This window comes from Sinohyriopsis cumingii, chromosome 14 (genome assembly GCF_028554795.1).
Source record: "Sinohyriopsis cumingii isolate HCF-2022 chromosome 14, ASM2855479v2, whole genome shotgun sequence".
In the NCBI taxonomy this organism is placed as follows: domain Eukaryota; kingdom Metazoa; phylum Mollusca; class Bivalvia; order Unionida; family Unionidae; genus Sinohyriopsis; species Sinohyriopsis cumingii.
Window position 1 is genome coordinate 66,936,162 of NC_142974.1, and position 22,345 is coordinate 66,958,506.

At 36.2% G+C, this 22,345-nt stretch overlaps 1 protein-coding gene and 1 non-coding gene across 3 annotated transcripts; one reads left to right on the forward strand and one right to left on the reverse strand.

Moving 5' to 3' along the window:
• Positions 1-11,029: 11,029 nt before the first annotated feature.
• On the reverse strand, positions 11,030-15,656 carry LOC149784045 (transmembrane protein 205-like). 2 transcript variants are annotated; one of them, XM_089932134.1, is made up of 4 exons: positions 15,402-15,656; positions 14,371-14,540; positions 12,561-12,724; positions 11,030-11,862 (listed from the first exon to the last, which is right to left on the reverse strand). In XM_089932134.1, exons 1-4 carry the CDS (start codon positions 15,440-15,442, stop codon positions 11,566-11,568), a joined length of 672 nt encoding a protein of 223 aa, XP_089788260.1. In that variant the 5' UTR covers positions 15,443-15,656; the 3' UTR covers positions 11,030-11,565. The 2 variants fall into 2 exon arrangements, with proteins under 2 accessions (XP_089788260.1, XP_089788261.1); XM_089932135.1 differs by lacking the exon at positions 15,402-15,656 and adding an exon at positions 14,924-15,017.
• Trnal-cag (transfer RNA leucine (anticodon CAG)) lies at positions 13,756-13,832 on the forward strand. The gene has a single exon. It is a non-coding gene; the product is annotated as a tRNA-Leu (tRNA).
• Positions 15,657-22,345: the final 6,689 nt, after the last annotated feature.

Sequence of the window (22,345 nt, forward strand, 5' to 3'; positions counted from 1 at the left end):
TACCGATTCCGCTCCCATCGAGTTTGAAATCAAAGGACAGCCCGAAGATTACATCGATCTGAATAGCAGTTACTTGTACCTGAAAGTCAAAATTCTAGATAAGACTGGAGGTGCTATAGACGATGAAGCAGTAGCTCCCGTCAACAATTTCATGCATTCCTTGTTCAGTTTAGTGGACTTGTACTTGAATAACAAACTGGTCAGTAGCAGCATGGATACTTACCCTTATCGTGCCTACCTGGAAAATCTCTTGACGTACGGAATAGATGCCAAGAACACTCATCTCAATGCCTGTGTGGTATGGGAAGCTGACGAACCTACCAAGTTTGAAATATTGGAAACTGATGAAAAGAAAGACAACAATGATGGATTTGTAGAACGAAGAAAGAGAATCACGGGAGCCGACACAAGTTTAGAACTGATGGATCGTTTGCATTTGGACATGTGGTTGCAAGAAAAGTATTTGCTGAACGGGGTGGATGTCCGTCTGAGACTGAATCGTAGCAGTGCCGCTTTCCATTTGATGGCTGATAGTGACGGTTACAAAACCAAAATCCTAGAAGCCAGACTCTACGTACGCCGTGTGGAAGTGTTACCTAAAGTGGGAAACGACATCAGTCAGACGTTGAGCAGAACGACCGCCAAGTATCCCATACGACGCGTGGAAGTGAAAACCTTCACCATTCCCAAGGGACAGCGATCCATGATCGAAGATCATCTGTTCCAAGGACAGTTACCCAAACGTTTGATCGTTGGTATCGTCGAGAATACAGCCTTCAACGGAGCTGCCGAAAAAAATCCTTTCTACTTTCAACACTTTGGCGTGTCCAAAATCGAAGTCAGTCGCGATGGCAAGACCTTGTGTACCCGACCTTTCGAACCTGACTTTACCAAGAAGAATTACTTGAGATCGTACTTGTCCCTGTACGAAGCCACCGGACAGTTAGGAACCAATACCAGTCACGGTATTACGTACGAGGATTATGCAGGAGGCTACGCTTTGTGGGCTTTTGATTTCACTCCAGACCAAGGCAGCGACGAGGGACATTTCCACCCTATAAAATCCGGCCAGATTCGTGTGGAAATTCAGTTTAAAGACCGAGACCCTGATGAAACGGTGAACGTCATCCTGTATGCAGAATTCGATAATACCATAGAAATCAACAGTTTGAGAGAAGTCATCCTAGATTACTAGAAACCATGGAAGACTGTTATCCCTCTTTACCTAGTGGAGAAACTTTTAGTGTTGCATTGTTGTTAAAAAATGTTAGAGTTGCTGTTGTTTAGTGTTAAGTGATTTTTGAATAAAAAATGTTGTGTTTTGAAAAAATTGTTTGATGCTATATTGTTGGATTATTGTTAAAAATGTTAGAGTTGTTGTTTAGTGTTAAGTGATTTTTGAATAAAAAATGTTGTGCTTTGAAAAAAATGCCTTTGTCTTTTGTTTAGCTATAAGAATGTTGGATTGATGCTCTTTCATTTCTTACTATCCCTCTCATAACACTCACTAAACGTTGCGACTCAAAAACCGTGTGGGGGATGTTTTCCTTCACGTCCGCGCTTTGACTTTAAGAACCAGGTTGTTTCCAGTCTAACCATCCATTGTTGACTCATCCTCCTAAGAAGATGTGCTCCAAACTAGCTAAACTCAACGAAGCCTACGTGAATTTGCATAGGGTCAGACACAGTCTGATACCGAAGACAGAAGAAATAGAGAATGTGAGAATGTTAAAAATCACTGAAGACCTGATAGAAGAGCTCTTCAGAGAAGAAATGAACAAGGAAAAAGAAGAATGGACAGAGAAGTACAGACTTCAGAGACAGCAGCAACAGCAGCAACAACAACAACAACAACAGCAGCAGCAACCTGAAGCTGACAGAGGCTTTGTCGATTGTCGTATCGACACCAAAGAGTTCTTCTTCTCTTTCCGAAGAAGCAGACCTATCGCCAGAAAGTCTATCCTCAGAGGACATCGCATTCTTAGAAACTAAAAAGAATGCCATAGCAAACAAAAAACAGCCCTTTTCAGGGCTACCCAATACTCTAGAAAAGAAATAACAATCGATTTGCCAATGTGTGTAGGTAGAGTAGTGTGAAAATAAACACTAACTCTTTTTTAAAAAATGTGAGGGTATGTGTTTGTGTGTTTGTGTTTGTAAGTGCTTAAGTAAGTTGGTATGAATAGTAGATTAAAATCATGTTTTTTTTGGTGTTTGAGGTGTATATTTGGAGTTAGATTGGATTGCTTTGCGTATGTGGATAGTCTAATAAAGTGATTTATAAAAAATTTTAAAATAGTGATGGGTAGCATAAAAAAGTGAGTGAGTGTTTCTTTTAGGTCCGCGCGTTGTTGTTTTTGGTCATGATGTAGGTAACATCAATTTTATGTTTTTAGGGGATGTTTTCGTTCACGTACGCGCATTCACTATAAATTGAAACTCGTTCGGCAGTCTAGCTACCCTTGTTGATTGATCAACACCAAAAATGAAGGAGGGAAGGATAAGAGAGGAGGAGGAAAGAAGAAAAAAAGAAGAGGAGGAGAGAAGATATAAAGAAGAAGAAGAAGAGGAAAGAAGATACAAAGAGGAGGAGAGAAGAAACAAAGAAGAGGAGGAGGAGAAGGAAAAGAAGAGAAGAAGATTAAATTTCAGAATCCCAGAGAGCGAAAATTGGGATTCTGAAGCGACATATCCTGCCTCTGCTCTCTCCCCCAAAAAAGTAAAAAGTAACTGGGGGATAAGATGTGTATGTGGCGCCAGGCCTGGAAGGTGCCACCATTAACCAGGTGTCCATGAAGTTCCAAAAAAACAGCCCTTTTCAGGGCTACCCAATACTCTAGAAAAGAAATAACCATCAATTTGCCAATGTGTAGGTAGAGTAGTGTGAATATAAACACTAACTCTTTTCTAAGATAGTGTGAGGGTATGTGTTTGTGTGTTGGTGCTTGTAAGAGCTTAGGTATGTTTGTGTGAATAGTAGATTATGGGTTTCTTTATTGTTTCTTAGCGTATGTGGAGAGTATAGTTTGGGTTTTGTAACCGCTCACGTACGATTGTGTGGATAGTAGATTATGGATTTTGTTTATTTTTTCTTAGCGTATGTGGAGAGTATAGTTTGGGTTTTGTAACCGCTCACGTACGATTGTGTGGATAGTAGATTATGGATTTGTTTATTGTTTCTTAGCGTATGTGTTTGTGTATTTGTGTTTGTGTGTTTGTGTTTGTACCCGCTCATTGAGTCATCCACCCTTGTGTCTTCCATGATGTTTAGGACGGACATGCTCATGTATGTCAGGTCCAAGTGGACTGTTGTTGATAGGACAGATACTAGTCAATGGATGAGGAGAGTTTACATAGAAAGACAAGGATGTCTCAAGAGGGTACTTGTGTATGGACCGGTAGTTAGAAGGAGTTTAAGAAGAAGAAGAAGAAGAAGATGTGACAGATGCCATCTATGTTAATATTAATATTAACATAAACCCAAAGGCCCTTTTCAGGGCCAGCCATATTTCTCGAAAAGAGATAGCCTTTCCATTGCCTACCCCTTTTCTAAATTTAAATTTAAATTTAAATTAAAAAAAAACTTTTTAAAAAAAAAAAAAAATCCCATATTCAATTCCCCTTGTCCCTAGACAAACCCAAACTCTATTCCCATGTTAATTTCCCTTGTCCCTAGACAGACCCAAACTCTATGTTAAATTCCCATTGTCCCTAGAGTGACCTACGATTTTTCTCCATGTTAAATTTCCATTGTCCCTAGAGTGTCCCAGGGGTCTTTTTAATGCTAAGTCCCATTGTCCCTAGGGTATCCCACTTAACTACTCTATTCTCATAAGATTAATGTACTTCCTAATGGTTATTCGATCCTGACTCATATTAACAGCACACGAAACATAACAGTTCCATTCTTTTCTCAATTACACAAATGAATGAATGAAATTAATTAAATGGTTTAACTACACTATATTCAGAAAATACACACATTCAAGTCTTTATCACACGTGAAATCATCTAAGATTAATACAAACGGATTCTGGTAACTCATATCAACTAAAGTAATGCATGAAATTTTAGAATACACAATTTCTAATATAAATAAGACGACAACTTCAACCAATTCGTCTAACTTATATAAAGAAGATTATTGTACGAATTCAGATGAACTTTAACACAGTTATACGCATATCAAGAAAATTGATCTAAGAATTTAAACAAATAAATTCATAGAGATATAAGCAAATAAATTCACTCAAGTCATAATATTGGTACCTAAAAAGTACATGAAAATGACGCAAATACATCGTGCTTCAAGCTTTGTTCGCTTATACCACCAGAATTATGTCCGTTGACCTTCAAGACATCCTGACCCTTTGATAGATGTTTTAAAAGAGAATTTCTTCCAAATTCAGTCTCGGAGTCCCTTATATTTTCACTCTTGCAGGAACAATGCAGACTGACTAGATTTTTGGATGGGGGCAATATTTGAAGCTCAAAGAATTTTGTGTGGGAAACACGCCCCTTATTTAACGTAATCAATCAGGGTTAAATATTTTTACCGCCTTTTATAACTAGGCGCCGAAATTGGGATCAGCCTGACCTCTACTTTGCTGAATAACTATTCTGTAGAATTTCAATTCTGACAGTACCGATATGAAATCGAAGTTAAACTTTCAAATCGTCTAGCGGCTAAGTAAACGAAGGCTTAATTAAGAATCACTTCCTCTTCCGATAGAGACATTATAAATCATTGCAGTATAGCAATTTAACAAGCACCTGTCCCCATAAATTTAGTTATTTTGTTCTTTTGTTCTCACGCCCAAAGTAATGTGCTTTTCATAGATCGACATACATTTGCATCCTTACATGTATAAAATGCACAATATTTAACGTTGTCAATAAAGGAGAGAGAGAGAGAGAGAGAGAGAGAGAGAGAGAGAGAGAGAGAGAGATTGAGGGAGGGAGAGAGAGAGTTTTTAATTTAAGCAAGGAATGGTAGAGTTTTATGACAACCACACACGAATTTCCCTAATGCATACATCAACTGTCAGTCATGAGTTATTCGTTTTATTATTATAGCTTACGTGCATTATCTTGCGATATTACAACTTATCACCTTAATAAATACGGGCCATATTACAACACAACACCTTGATAAATAGGACGATATTACCATTCAGCACCATAATAAATACAGGCGATATTAAAACACATCTTCATATATACGGGTGATATTGCAACATAACACCTTGATAAATACAATCGATATTATAGCTCAGCACCTTGATAAATACTGGCAATATTGCAACTCATCACCTTGGCAAATAAGGCCGTTATTACAACTCCATCAAGAGCCACGCAGGTAAAACTATACAAAATTAACCCATGTTTGAACAATGTTTTGACCAATCAACAAGGGTGTTGTTTTGAGGACTCCTATAGAGTGTCTTAATTATGAAAACCCATACAATAATATGGAGAACATATTTATGATATAGGTAAGTCCAAAGATGTAACTATTGGCGAAAAAATTTAAAATTTGTTGTATTTTCAGATATGAGAATACATTTCTTATATTTCCATATATGAATTCCCATCATGATATGCGACGTTTATTTGTGTTTCCAACAGAATTCAAACAGCAAGAACAAAAATGTGTACTTTGTGAGACAGAACAAATTAATATACAATGCATTATAATCAGACATGGAAATTAATATTTGCTGAAGAAATATTACTCATTGCCGCTCGCGTATCTTCGATATTATTTATCTCTCACTTCCTTGACAACAATGACAATCCCCATGTGACGTATTGCCGATATGATAAGATAAAATGAGATAGTTTACAGAATGTCCTAAATGCAATTTGCTGTGACAGATTAGGACATCATAATCACACAGCTCTCAGACGTCACTGGAGTGAAAGTGAGGTGAATTTACGATAAAGGGGATTGAGGTGTTGCGCGGAAGATGAGTTTAATCTTCTGCTTAGAGTTTTGAGCTAGTCTGGTATATAGTAAAATGAAAATTTCCCTTCCTGTGTAAATACAATATATATTTTATTTTGTGGTACCAAAAAACGATATATTTTAACTCGGGGCTTCGCAACTAGTTGAAGTATCGCTTTTGCTTGCACCACAGCATGAGATGTAGGAAAATAAAATGTTCCCTAGGTATTTAACGATTTTTCTGTACACTAGGTTGCCGACATACTACTGAGGCATATTATAATTTCGCAGAAATCAGCGAGGTATTCCGGATTTATCAGGTGCCACGCATGCAAGTCGTAAGAACTTCATTCTACTTTAAATGTACATAATCTGATGAGTTTAAATCATGAAATATTTTCTTTAAAGTACTTAATAAACTCTTTGCAACAAGTTTGATATTTATTTCATATTTTTTTGTTGTGAGGGTAGGTGTAAACAAACATATTGCGTGTAATAAATTGCGAGGGTATATGCCTACCGATATGGCTAATCTCACGCTCGGCCACCTTGGAATTATCCCTTTATTAAGTAATTAATCTCCACCACACCACCATCATCAACCCCTCCCTTCTCTTCACGTTCGGAGTGACGATAGAGATATATTTTTATATTCCATGACGAATCAATAAACATATGTAGGCACCTTAAAGATGTCCCCTCGTGTATTCTAAATATTAATGTTTATTTATGTGAGTTTCTTCGATGTCCACCCTTGTATATGTGCTATTGCATTGAAAATAAGTTTAGATTTTGTAGGGAAATTCTAACGAGGTTATTCTTTGTTCTGTTCTGTTATAGTATAAAAAAAAATTCCCTTTGCGAGCTTGAGCCTAGGCTAGTACTCACTCATCAAGAATGAAGCGAATACTAGTTTTCACTCCGTGGCTCTCAATTGAGTGACCTTGGGTTCGTACACCAGTTTAGCTATTTGGTTTCTTTGCCCTTTCCCCTTCTGATATAATTACCCTTTTTTAAATAGTGACATTTACCCTTTAACTGTGTGAGGACTGGCACTATATACACCATGGATATGAGTTGCATTCTATTATATATATATATATGTGTATATATATATATATATATATATATATATATATATATATATATATATATATATATATATATATATATATATATATATATATATATATATATATATATATATATATATATATATATATATATATATATATATATGTGTGTGTGTGTGTGTGTGTGTGTGTGTGTGTATTACATGTCCAAGTTTAAATATATTAAAAAATTTGATGTTTTCCTAAAATGTAAAAATTTGGGGGAGATAACTGAAGAGGAATTTTGAATATAATTCCGACGAAAGCATGGGCAATTTTGAATAGTCACTCCTTTCAATAAATGAGAATAAGAAGGCGTCTAAATGCGAGTATTTATGTATCGCGTGTCTTTGCATGCTGTTTACGATTATACAGTTTCTTGAAATTAAAGTTTGAATAAAAAAATATTTTATGATTAATTTAAATATTTTTTCATTTACGTCTTTACAAGCCACGCCTAATGTACTCTCGGCGAAAGAGCACAGCCGGTTTAGCTGTATAAAATTTAGTTTACGTTCAGAAGTACTTTAGTCCTAAATAGGTCACATGGTTACAGCGTGGACGTGAATGAAAATTATATCACGCGTCGAGTCCATGTTATTGGTTTTGTTATAATCCATTTACAATCGCCTTGTCCTTTTTTATTTGACTCATGTTTCTGTTTACATTAGTTCACTAGTCCTAACCACTATAGAGGTTTGAGATAGTAATGTACTTTTTTTCCCCTCTCGGTTGAATTATGTAGTCTTCTCAGTCTTCAAAAAATTCCCAATATTGGATCTGCATTGATTTCACTTGTAACTATCACTGAAATTACATGGTCCTTTTCTTGTTTTCTCCCTCTGAATTCAATTCTTTTAATTCCTCCGTTGTTTCTAACTGATATCAGTATGATGAATCAAAGAGGTAAATTTAAACAATGACCCTTTAAGTTTCTTTAAGTTTAAATTTATGTTTCTCGAACGCTGGCTGCATATTAAGCAGGGCGGGCCTTAGGCCGATTGGACCGATTGTGCCCAATCAGGCCCGGCGCTCGCAGGGGCCCCATTTTAATTTTAATATCATATACAACTTGTTTAAAAGTTTATTTCTAAATGCAGTGCTTGGGGGGGGGGGGCGTAAATCCATATTTATATCGGGCCCCACGTTTGCTAAGGTCGTTTCTCACGCTAAGACTTGTTGTTTTTCAGAAGCAGAAAATACAGCGTACAAATGGATGTTATGCGAGATTCAACTTCTAGAGTTAAAGAGGTTCCACTGCATACATTTTCAACAAATTATCTTTGTTTTCATTTTCTGTTTCATTTCAAATGTCGAGAAAAAACATAAAATTAGGTCTTTTTCAATCTAATAAGGCTGAAAATCACATTAAAAGACGAAACTTCGACGTACGTAGGGGTGTTCTCGTCTAAAAAATAAAGCATGACAGTTAATATGGCCACGTGACTAATCAACATGCCTGTTTACAGCGTGAGAGAGGAAGTTAATGCTTTCACCTTAGTTTATGTAGTAATAAAAGACTGAACGGGATGGGATGAAATAATTTTGTTACAAAATAATGTGGTCTCCTTTAAGAATAGCAGTTTTTATATGCAGTTTTAGAGCAGTGGATCAAGCAAGTAGTTTGTTGTGTAATGGGATCACGTGGATCATCTCTACGTGTTACGAATTGGAATTCTCTCTCTCTCTGGATAAAATAATAAAAAAAAAGGACAAGCCCTCTATATGTTTATTTATTTATATGGTATACATACATGCTCATCCCAAATTCACACACAATGCAGATCCAATGTTAATAGTGAAGCTTTCGGGGAGTTATGTCTTGAATATAAAGGACAGACAGGCAGGAGAACACAATCCCTACCTTTCGAAAAGGTCTGTCTTCTATTTCTTTTTTCTCCGTCTTCTTGATCAAAATAATCCCGAATGTAAAGACAGATTTTTCCACAAAACACATTGCTTTTCTGGGCTGTGTGTCCTTGATGATCTTCAAGTTTACATGGAATCATGAGCTTCTACTCTAACAGCCGCAGTGTTTTGACTACGTAAAAATGATTCCTGTGCGCTATTTACAGCCGTCAAAACCGACGTCGCCGTTTTTTAAATATGGATATCTTATTATGAATATCTACGCCGATTAAAATTGTTTGACATGTACTTTATGGGGACAGAAGTATGTGGTTTACAAGGTCAGCACTCCTTTATGGTTTCCTGGATTTTTAAAATATTTTTTTGCAGTAGTGTGCCTTTTATGCAATTAACCAATGAAATCGCACCTTAGAAACTTTCAACTATTTGAGTACCACTGATTGCCACGTACAAAGGAACACAAGACTCAGTTTATAGTGATGTTTAGCACTAGGGCATCTTGCCGCAGACGTGTAGCATGATGTCCCACCCAGTCACATTATCATGACACCAGGCCAAACCAATCCTATCACTAACCTCTTAATGCTGAGCGCCAAGCGAGGCAGCTGTTAGTACCATTTTTATAAGTCTTTGGTACGACTCGGCCGGGGTTCGAACCAGCAAATTTGAATAAACCTGTCACAAAAATCAGAAAACTTCGTAACTGCCTGTGGATAACGCGAATTAGTGTCTGGTAATAAATATCTACCTGGTAGATAAACCAAGTTTATTTGCGGTATATTATACGCGTTCCTCGTGAATTTCACGAGCTATAATTAGAACGTTGCCAGATACTTAACTATATGAGAGACACATAAATCTACATTAACTGACATGTTAACCATCTGGAGATAATGCAAACTGTGTCGATGTAAATTAGGAATTTTATGAATTTAGCAAGCATTTATTATAAACAGTATCTACCCTGGGACCTAACTGATGTAAAGTATCCGAGAAACCTGCATCGAAAATTCACAAAAGTTTGAGTAAAATAAAGTTGCTTGCAGGTACTGCGAATTAGTGTCAGGTAATGTATTGGTAATGTATTGGTGCATGGTACTTGAACCGCCTGTAATTTAGGTAACCACATGCTACCAGAATATTTGTGAAAATCACATGCATTTTAATCTGCATTACTCACAATCTAAAACATAATTTATCTTAAGCAATCCATGTTTACCTGCTTCGAATTTGCCCCCCCACCCCTTAAATTCTTAATATATAGTTACCTCGTGATAGTGCTGCTTAGATCCAGGTGATATAAGTATACATAGCAGATAAAGTTGATCCATTTTAGGTTTGAATATATTACCTGTATATTTATGAGTTTCGTTGGCCGTGTAGCTAAGTAATTACCAAGGTTTTGTCTCATTACCTCTGCTCTGACTTAAACTATAACAATTACCATTGTTCCCATACTAAGTCATACCGTGCACATGAACGAAGAATATATTTTGCCCATAAAACAAATGCGAAGGAAAAGAAAATACGCTTTACTAATGCAATATGTTTGTGGGTTGTTTTTCGTTTCACTGTATAGTATTTTTAATTGTATGTATTTTGCTTAGTGCTGACTCTTCTATTTAGATGATTATGTATAATACTTGAATGGTAACGGACCCTTCATAAATAGGGCAGGAGTTTACTGGCGCGTTGGCATTTGTACTCTAAATAAATCAACTGGACAAAAAGGGCTTTCTTTGTAGAAAGACCCTCTCGTTGTGGTCAGCGTGTAGTTTGAATACCAAATATAAACGTTCTTTGCAATTTTATAAATGATAGTATGGATGTAAGAATTTTAGAATAGATAAAATTATATGGAATACTGCCTTTTCCATCATTCATAAGCATTGCAAAAATTTAGAATTATCCTTTGCAGACACCACTATAATGTTCGTTTTAATCACGCTTTATTTGGCAATGTTTTAATTCTGTAGGCACGTCCGTCTGCTGATCAGAGGAGCTTTTGTTTTGAAAGATACTCCTAAAATACGTTTTGGAATAAAACCAAAGGAGGAAATGATAATTAAGTTGAAGGACAAGAGGAAAAAATATCAACAAGTAAAAAGTATCTGGTTTAATTTTTACTCCATTCCTGATAATCTCTCTCTCTCTCTGCACACACACACACACACACACACACACACACACACACACACACACACACATCAATAACAATTTTGGAATGTACTGTAGAATCGTATATTTTATATATACAACATAATGCCACTAAGTGACTGTTCCACTAATATCATTTTCGTCAAAACCTAACCAAATAATTAGTCTCTCACAGAGAGTATGACTAGAAAGAAACAAAACCTAAAAATAATAAATCGACTACACTTCACCAAACAACATAACGTTCACTAATGCACAAAACGATAAATAGAGATCATCATAGGTATAGTTTTTGTTCAACATCTGGTCTTTGACGCTGTATTTTTTTCAAAGACATCAATCTTTCATAATCCACCTCTTTTGAAAGGCTTAAAATAATGAGATTTTCACAAGAAATGTACATGGCTGCCATAGACTGCTTTCGATAATACGCATGCGCCATAAGACAGGGTCATTTGGACGCTTTAGAAAAGGTTCTCGTTAACTCTTCTGATTCTGAACAATCTGTTGTGTCAAATAAACCATGTAGATAAAATTGCACAATAGCGTTGATACATTTAGACAGGCACTGGCAATATGGACTCGTCTAAATGACTTGTACATCGCAAAATAAGCCTTGTTCTTCTTTAGTTCTGTCCGGTCCACATAACCAATGCAGTAAGCCGTTCCGAACCCTTTTTCCAGCTCGAAACATTTCACCATGGTCTCGACAAGTATAGGGGCTAAGAAAAAGGCGTTGATGAAAGTTAGTACCACCGTTGTTAGAAGAAGGTAGGCCTGCAAAATAAATGCGCAACGTTAAGTATATATATATATATATATATATATATATATATATATATATATATATATATATATATATATATGACAAACTGGTGAAGTGGTTCAATCCTTATATTAACCTGTGATTAATCTCATGTTATGCAGCGTGATTTGTTGTATATCTTCTATTGTTTACCTTAAGTGGTATTAAATGATCTAACAAACTTTATACGATTCCGCACAAATTGTAGAAGATAAATGTTTTAAAATAGTATAAGAAATAGTAAGGTTTTTTTAAAAAGATATTTTGTGTTAGCTCTGTAAGATATTTTCACAAGTTTGTTATCTGTTTCTGAACAAAATTAAAATTTGATTTAAAAAATAACAAAATAGAACAAGAATTGTCAACAAAACTTAACACTTGCTTGTTATGAAGAAAAGGTGGCTTTGGTTAATATGCCACAAACATAAAAAAACAACCGTATGATGTTCCCTAAATCAAAAACAAAAAAAGAAAAAGAAAAAAAAAAAAAAGAAAAAGGAAAAGGATTCGGGAATAGAGATATCTGCGTAATCAAGTGCCTGAGATACCCGTGTAATTATGTGATTTATGTAAAACTATTGTTGGATCTGACTTTCAGTTCTTCAATTAAAGAGAGCCGAGAATCAAACGTTTTAAATGGTTCTGTTGTTTTAGAGCGCCATAATCTTACCTGAATGATATCTTGTCCATCCCATGTTTCGTAGGGATTTCGCATGGTATACGTAACGAAGGTTACAGAAGCCAAAACGAGGCCAGAGGTGAAAAACATCGGGAACAGGCGACTCTGTACTTGGCCGAACATAATTCGAGGTAAATTATAAAACATAGTCAGACCTGCAGAGAAAAAGAGAAATCATAATTCACAATCGTTATTTTCAGACGCTGCGATGCAAGAATACGAACGTGAACTCAAAACATAAATATATAGTTTAGTTGGAAAAAGACAGACTTGTTCAGGAGCCAGTTGTCGTATTTTCCAATAACAGTCCTTTGCTTTGATTTGATGTCTTCTAGCAATACAAGGAAGTAATTTAATGTCAAGGCAATTGGAGTAAAATGATTTGCGCAAGGACACACCATCTTAGCCTATCCAGTCCAAATGATAGGATTCAAACCTATACTCTTCGGATGCGAATTCGGCTCTCTAATCACTGAGCCAGCGCTGTTTCTTCGATAATACTGGTACAGACAAAGCTTTTAGAAAATGCGATATATGATAGAAGATACGAGTTTCTCTGTTAAAAAGAAAAAGTTCGTCTTCCTCGTCGTAATAATGTAACCATTGTTCTCTAAAAGGACATTTGTCAAATATCAAGTAATCGAAGAAGCAAGGTCCATTAAGGAGTATAGAATTAGCCTTACCAAGGTTGGTTTCATGTTATCCTTTTTCACACTTGGTAATAAAAATTAAAGCTTAATAGTTGCGGCCTCCACCAACAACACTCACTTAAGAATAGTTCAACCGATATAACATGTACACAAAACAGCGAAGAACGTTTTTTGGAAATATTTCAGTGTCACCCGGGCAATTCTGAACGCCTTACATCATTAAGGCAGTTGAACTTATTGTAGGTAAAAAATAGTGTGATACGTAGGCCATATTCTTTCCGTACGCTAAAACAGGAAAAACTAATTTGGAATATTTGGATTGTATTTAAATTCGGGTGTTGCCCCGATTTATCGCCCAGAAATCAAGAAAAATCTGGTTCACAAAATTTGAAATAAAATTCAATAATAACACATCTGAATCCCTAATTAATTTAAAACAATTTACCGCGGAATTAATTTTGCTAAATAAATTAGATACATGATTTACTGTACGCAGTATATGTATAGCAATTTTCTGGTATCATACGTCTGTCAGTGACTGCTCCAGTGGCTTAGTGGTTAGAGCGTCCGCCTCAGATGCGGGAGGTCGCGGGTTCAAACCCCGGCTGAGTCATACCAAAGGCTTATAAAATAAATGGTACAAACAGTTGCTTCGCTTGGCGCTCATTATTAAGAGGTTAGTGTTAGGACTGGTCGGCCTGGTGTCAAGATAACGTGACTGGGTGGGACATGATGCTAAATGTCTACGGCATGATGCCCCAGTGCTAGACATCACTGTAAACTGCAACACTGCAGATATCGTAGCGATATGAATGAAAAAAATTTTAAAGCTACTTTAAAAATCCAAATCACACATACACACAAACGCGCGCGCACATGAATGTAAAAGGTTTTTAAATTCGTCCTCAAGAGTCTGGCTTTGTCTTTTTTATTAATAAGGGTAACGATTACATGAGTTGGCTTTAAGATCATCAAATTCATACCCAACCAGTTGTGCCCTTGGGATTAAATCCATGAGCGATTAATGAGGAGATAACTTAATAATCACTTAACATTCATGGGGACTGGAAGAATTTTCTAATCTGAACTAAAAGTCCAAGCCTTCTTTAAATGAGGGGCATTTTCAAAGAAAACTGAGAATTTAGTCCTACCTGCCACGAAAGTAACCCAACATTGAGATCCAAAATGGGCCGAGAAGGACGTTACGTGTACGAGGTTGACGGCCAACGAATGTGGGTCATGTTGTCGTTTGTATGGATATAGATAGTAACTGATGAGTACCATCAGGGCTAGAGCAGACACGTGTCTTGATGGCCAGAGTCTGAAAAGAAATCACAAAATGAATGCATTTAAAGGACAGGAGACACGTAGTCAGTCTTATATGAAATGAATATATATATATATATATATATATATATATATATATATATATATATATATATATATATATATATATATATATATATATATATATAAAGCGACTAACTGGAAACATTCATAGATAAAATTCAAACAAATACAAACAGGTCAGCAAGCGAAACAAAATTATACATGCCCATATACAAATAAGAAATAAATAATGTACATAAAAAATTATATAAAGTGTGAAACAAAACAGGATGATGCATAGCGAAGCATATGAACAGATATACAAACAAACAAGCAGACGGACAGATAGACAGACAGATACACAGAAATGCATACAACATGTCTTCGTGAAACTGATCTCTCTACTGACGTCGTAAAGTAACTATCAGGGTTTTATCCCCTACAAAACCCATAAAAAATCCGCCTCACTTGTGACACTGCTTCGCTTGTGACAATGCCCATATGTCAGCATGACATGAAATAAATGTTTATTTATTTGGTTGAAAAACTTGGCGTAGGTCCTACAGTGCTAAGGTTGTGCATGCCCTGTATTTAAATTGGTATATGTATAAAATAATAATGAACGAATATGAAGACGAATAGGAAAATGAACAGACGACATACAAATAGACGGACAAGAAGACGAGAAACTAGACATTTAGAGGGATCAGTATATATATATATATATATATATATATATATATATATATATATATATATATATATATATATATATATACACACATACATACATACATACATACATACATACATACATAATAGGCAGGCAGACAGACCAACATAAAAGGCTTACCTAATAGCTTGTTCCAAGCCTATTACAGTTGATGCTGTCATTGGTGTGTTGCTAATTCTCGTGTAAATTATTTCCGGCGATCCCTTTCTCTTTAAGGTCTAAGTTTATTTCTTCCCCTCCCTCTGATTAAAATAACCTATTCTGAAAACATACAACGTGCTTCGTTTCTTATTAAGTAACAAATCTGTAAGCAAGCGCGTCTCTTGTCACCTTTACCGCAAGTCCAGCAATGTTGAATGCAAACACTTCCTCGCCCGGTATTTATACTAGCGTATCGACCGGTACTCAACTCGGTGACTGACATTGCAGGCTACAAACGCAGTTTGCTGAGGTTGTATTTTGCGCCCAAAGGAGCTGATGACATTTTTGTTTCCTGTAAGAAGTCATGTGCGCAGCAGTGACGTACGAGGATAATCTTGTAGACATTTCGAGCTATGCTTAGTTTGTTTGTTTGTTTGGTTGGTTGTTATGGATTTAGCACCATTTTTCAGGACATGATAGGCTGCCAGTATATTTGGTGGAGGAAGAATTGGGGAAAATCCCCAGTAACAATTACCGACTCACAGGAAACGAATGGCAAGCGAAAATTTCTCACATACTCACGTGGGCCGAGCTCGATGCTCAAATCCATGCTGACAGAGGAGAGATGCCAGTGATCGGTAAAGGCAAGAGCCTTAGACCCCTCGGCCACCCTGGGCCCATGTAATTAGTTTGAAAGCAACCTCCGACAAAAGAGGCTGTTCCGTGTTTTGCCTTCAGGGTCTGTTTACTGATAACATTGTTTATGAGACGTTCTGGACATGAACATTAAGACATTTGTGACTGTTTATTTTAATTTATGTGCAAAAGCAACTTAGAAATCGTATGACAACATTCAAGCAATATTTCTTAATATTTATTTGTTCTCTATTTGTATCTTACACTATTCCACTGTTTCGATACCAAATAAATTTTCGCGTGCTGATATGAACTACACACATATCTATCTATCTATCTATCTATCTATCTATCTATCTATCTATCTGTCTGTCTGTCTGTCTGTCTATCTATCTATCCGGTCCGCATATCCATCCGTCTACATACCTAGCCATCCATCCATCCATCCATTCATCTATCTGTCTATTATCTATCTATTAAAAAAAATGCGAAATCGAAATTAAATGGGTTAATGAAAAAAATGCAAATCAGGCTCTTAACTGACTGCTAGTATTGTTGTTAAGCGTTGTCAGCGTTCAGTCTCACCACAGTAAAAACAAAATGTGTAGCCAGCGGCGCGGGGCCCCTGAAAGCGCGGAGCCCAAGGCGGTTGCCTCGTTCGCCTTGCCCAAGGGGCGGTCCTGTATTTGTTATTGCATCTCAACCTTTGTATTTACAATTTACGTATTTCAAAAACACTAGTACAATTCTGGCATAAATTTCTTATAAATTAACAAAATATAATGCACATACTCCATTTACTATAGCGATAACAATGCCAGAATAACTAACCGAATGATACAAGAACACAGAAACTTTACATGATTTGTAGAGAAAAGATCGACTAATCTTTTTCTTCTTTCTTCGAAGTCAATTTTGACCTTGACCTTTTCGATATAAGAGCTTTTGCACTTTTTTGACACGATGAAAAATGCTTTCGGATATGCCCTTGTTAAATTACAGCAAAATCAGCAAAGAAACAAGAAAGAAGCATGTTAAATTTGGCTGAAGTGGGGGTGGGATGGGGGGTTGAATACACCGTGTCAAACGAATATTTTCGCGCAAGTAAATAGGATCTATTGTCTCAAATGGCAATGCGCGTTCGAAAAGAAATATCATATTTACCAGTGATTGTATTTCATTATCTGTAATGACACGTTATTTAATCCTCAAAGTCAATATCTGTTAGGACAATTTAGTCAATCTTCGAGGTGAATAGGCGTCAGTCCTTGGGGTCAGATGGGCAGAAAAGGACATTGGAAGTGTTTAGCAGAAATCCTAATTTGATCAAAGGGTCAATTACTACATAACTTGTCTGTAGAATCAAGGTGAGCTAGATACACCACTTGGGCCTCTTGTTAGAGAATGTTATCGTTTGATATATTCTTAGCCTCTTTCTATCTATTTCTGGTGATAGTAAAATGACTCAGTTTATGACCTAATCATATAATAACAGCTTTATGTATGCTCCGCCTGTTGGTCGAGGCGTCTCATGATTACGAAAACGGGCGTGTTTGGACGATGATGGCGGTTGTGACAGAAATATGTTAAACTACTACTATTGCTAGAATGTCACTAGATCAAAAGCGTAATTGGCCCACCCTCGTTATAATCATGCGTGATAGAATAGAAGGCAGGTGACTGTCCTTATGAAGAGCTTTTTTGAAAGGGGCACAAAGTATATCGCCAGATATATACTTCACGACTGAATAAAGAATATATTCGAAAAGGTCGTCCCACCCGAAACGTTTGTAGCATATGTACAACTGTAAAATACCGGTGATGTTAGCTTCTGAAGCTAACATACTGGAGAGGCTACATCGACGTTATTTAGGGCTACACGTGTATATACTTCGTTCATCAGATCTAGTATGCATTGTTAAATCTATAATATGTATTCCAATAACACATACACACACGCACGCACACACACAATCTTGTAGATAGGAATCCCCTCACTGGAAGAATCATTTTTTGTTTGTTTGTCGTGTTTCTGTTTTCTTTCTTTTTTTAGTCTTGCAGGGAGAAGAGGATTATGAAATTTTATATCTTTATTTTCATAATTTTCCCCCATTAATCTAAACCCCTATACTCCAGAAAAACCGAAATAAATTTCGATCCTAAATTTAAATTTAACGCTACGCCCCTCCCCTCCCCGAAAAAGAATGAAAAAATGCCGACACTCGCATCAAATCTTGAAGTATATATTACTTGCTGGTTCTTGACACACCCTAGGCCAGATGATATATGGTTCGCAAATGATGTAGTAACCTTATCGGTGAGAAAATGTCTCAGGCACGCGAGGTTAAATCAATACTTGACACACGATTCGACACAGATCTGAACCGAGATTGGCTCATTCTGAAGCTTGTTTTTTTTTCGGGGGTGGGGGAGGGGTTTGGTGCTGTACGGTATAGCATCAAAAGTTGGTTACTTAACGCGAGACAGTTGGAATGAAGTTCCGTGCCCTAGGCTACACCAGGGTGGCTGACCCAGACTGGTCCGATGGTATAATTCGAATCCAAAACCTTACGGTCGTAATCCCGGCACGCAAATTACTGAGATAATGCGGCTCCCTTAATCATAAGTTTTTGCTCCATGAAAAGAATACGGTTTTAAGATAAGTAAGAATTACTAACCAAACGTTAATTTTTAATCCATTTGGGAAAAAAAGATTATGTTTTTCTGCTTATCATCTGAATGGCGATTGATGCTATCCAATGATATTACTTGTCCAAAGAAAGTTTTTTTTATTCCAATTTTTTTTCTTCCAAATTAATTACCCGTGCTTTATTAATCAAGAGAATTTACATCGTTTGTTATGCTTTGATGATGGATAGCAACAGGTCAATATTCTAAAAGTCACATTAAAGAAGACTATATATATATATATGTGTGTGTGTGTGTGTGTGTGTGTGTGTGTGTACACAGGTAAACGTGTGTGAAAGAAATAAAACAAATAACAGTATACAGATCAATGACAAACGACTGCAAAGGACGATTACGCAATCATGAAAGGAACAAAACAAGAGACGTGATTATTTTGTTTTTCTTATCGTCCTTTGTTACACTGTGTGTGTGCATCCGATGTAGATTTTTGGTATAATTAGAATGAAAAGGACGCGCGCGCGCACGTGTGTGTGTGTGTGTGTGTGATTATGATTTGTAACGTAGCTTTAACATGTTTACCGTCATATCGCTCCAATGTCTGCAGTGTAGCAGTTTATATTGATGTCGAGCATTGGTGCATCATGCTGACCAGTCCTAACACTAATCTCTTAATGCTGAACGCCTAGCGAGGCAGCTGTTAGTACCATTTTTGTAAGTCTTTGGTACGACTCGGCGGAGGTTCGAACCCACGACCTCCCGCTTCCGGGGGGGGGGGGAACGCTCTAACCACTAGCGGTGTAAATGTAATCTGATTGAACGTATAATACTGTATAATTCTGTATCAATTTGCATAATACCGTAAAATTACGCAACCTGTGGTAATAAAGCTAACAAGACGTTGTACAAATAAATGTAAAGTTTGCTCGTAAAAGAAATGATATTCATATTTTATCCCACGAACATTCACGAATTATACAAAATTGATCCGTGATTAATCATCGTATTTGTCCAGAAAACTTCTTAATTTTTTTTAAAATTTGTATTTCATCCAGTCGTCATAAATTCTGTTAATGCTAACTCTAGGTACTTAAAAATATTTTTTTAAAATGTTTTTTGGTTGATTTCGATCTTTGCAAATCACTTTTAATGAAACATGTGTGGTATAATAACTTATATTTATTGAGAAAATTAATCAATTACACTCTTCGAAGACATTTAGAAATTTTATAGAGGATGACAGATGTCTCATTTGCCGTCCACTTTCTTCTTACTTATTAATAATTTTTACACCATTTATTTTATCTTAACCTTTAGTGAACACGTAATGATAAAATATATTCTTCAATACTTTTTTTATACCACAGACTGTTAGATTTGGTAACCCCCAAAAATAGGTTAATAAATTTAGACGAAATGTTTTATTTTAGAGCCATTGCTTTATATATTGATGGAACAAGAACTGTATCTACTGTTCGATCGAAAGCTTCTAATAATCTTAATATTCTTCGATTCCTGAAAATGTCAATGCTGACGATATATTTAGGTAAAGAGGAGGCAAGATATTTTTTTCGTGATGTATAAATCGCAAATTTCAGATACTTATAAATAATTAAAAAAAACGTGGAAATGTTCGAATAAAAAAATATGATTTGCTGACTTTGCAAAAAAAAAACAAAAATCAGCCAACAACAAGCGGTACGATACGGGCACGTAGAGAGAAGGAAATGATTCTCAAGTACGCTATACGTTGGCTGAATGGAGGTTAGCGTGACATGAGGGTCACCTTCGCATGGGGTAAAGGAAATTAAACGCTTTACCATCCATACTTCCATTGTTATTTAGCTAATTATTTCATAGTTTATCTAAAACGTCTACATAATACCTTATGTGACCCCAAAAACATGAATTTTATAATTAAATATTATATTTTTATCCTTGAAGTCAACTTTACGGTTATACGTGCTATGCCACACATATAGCTGTGATATAATAAGAGACCTGATATTAATATAGGTGTGTAATCTGATTACACGGAGTCATCTAGTACACATTCCCGGTGTGTGTGTGATCCATGTACCAGACTTTCACAACGTAGTCAAGGGGCAAAGTGCAAAGCTGCAATACGTGACTAGTTTACATTGTTCATCCCAATTCATGTTTGTGCTGTTTGGGTTTATTTTTATTTTAACAAATATCGCTATAAATTATACCTACGTGACAACACTATTTGTACTTTATGGCAAGTCGCCTTTATAAATGCTTCAAAATGATTAATAAAATAGATGAAGTGGACATAAAAGTGTTGTTAATTATGGGTAAGTGTCCTTATATGGAGGTGTCCGCAAAGTCAGGCCTGAAAATCATGTAACTCTGCAGCTTGAGATTTTGTTTTGACCAATCAGAAATTAACCAACTTGTGAAAGCTCGTTTCTGAATGTCTGGCAGTGGAGAGATCTCAGACAAAAGCTTAGAAGTTTATCATCTCTATACAATAGTTAGTGTCTTATGTACAGCATACAAGGCAGTCTGTTGCTATGGAAATTTTCAGATCAATTGGACTAATGGATGCGCAAAGACATCAGTTTTGTTTTTTCAAGGTTATATTTCAACCAAGGAGTATAACCTACATATGTATATCAGTTTGTGTTGTTTCTCTATTCCTCATTTATCACGTTTTCGTGTTTCGTTTTGTCGAAGGTCGCATATTTTAAACCAGTGATAGGAGAATATAACAGGCAATGAGTCATATGCATCGTCAAATATTTTCATACATAACGCTGGGCCCATTTTTCACCAGTCTGTCCACAAAAGCGTACATACCCATTCACCTACAATGAATCTGTACGTGCAATTTTGTCATCCAGGTTTGGGGGTCTTTTTGAGCTCACACAAGAGCAAGGTTTCACACGACACATTGTCACTGCACCCCAAGTATGAGGCGCCGTAGCGGACAAAAGCGGGTCCAATGAGAACGTTTGACACTAAAATTTCAACCCCAACTTTCTCATTGGACCAGCTTTTGTCCGCTACGGCGCCTCATACTCCAAGGCTACTTCTTCCCTATAATTAATAATAATAATAATGAGGACTTTGTATAGCGCATAATCTTTAGAAGCTCTAAGCGCTTTACAACATTAGACAACACGAATAAGATAAAAAACATATAATAATAATTATGGGAACTACTATTCAGCGTCGTCGGAAAGAAAACATGTTAAAAAGAAAATGTATATTTTAGTACAAGAAATTAACATTTCAAAATAGGGGTAAAAATAACTATTGAATTATATAAATTAAGTTTCTATTTTACAATTTACATGTAATAAACACATTCATTATGAGGATATGTTTTTTTTTCTTTTGACAAAAGCTGTTTTTGTGCAAAAACAAGGGCGTAATTTTGAGGACACATTCAAAACAGCTGGTTGACCTTCACAAAAACACTCTGTTATTAGTCTGAAAATGAGCATGTCGGCGCATGTCAATAACCTGCTGCTTGTTAGAGACTATAATAAATTACTAACCAATCAGTTTGGGAGCCAGGGGTGAGTCATTGCGTCTTCAGTCATGCAACCGGTGTTTATGGGGGCGTTTAAGAGCAACGAAGCTCGAGCTTAGGCGGTGTTGATGTTATATAT

What these genes read in the sequence shown, in the direction of transcription:
- LOC149784045 (XM_089932134.1), bottom strand. Translation starts at nt 15,442, where the DNA reads ATGACAGCATCAACTGTAATAGGCTTGGAACAAGCTATTAG. An exon ending in GGCTTGGAACAAGCTATTAG is followed by an intron (nt 14,541 to 15,401) that starts GTAAGCCTTTTA and finishes ATTTCTTTTCAG; the next exon opens with ACTCTGGCCATCAAGACACG. An exon ending in ATGGACAAGATATCATTCAG is followed by an intron (nt 11,863 to 12,560) that starts GTAAGATTATGG and finishes TTTATTTTGCAG; the next exon opens with GCCTACCTTCTTCTAACAAC.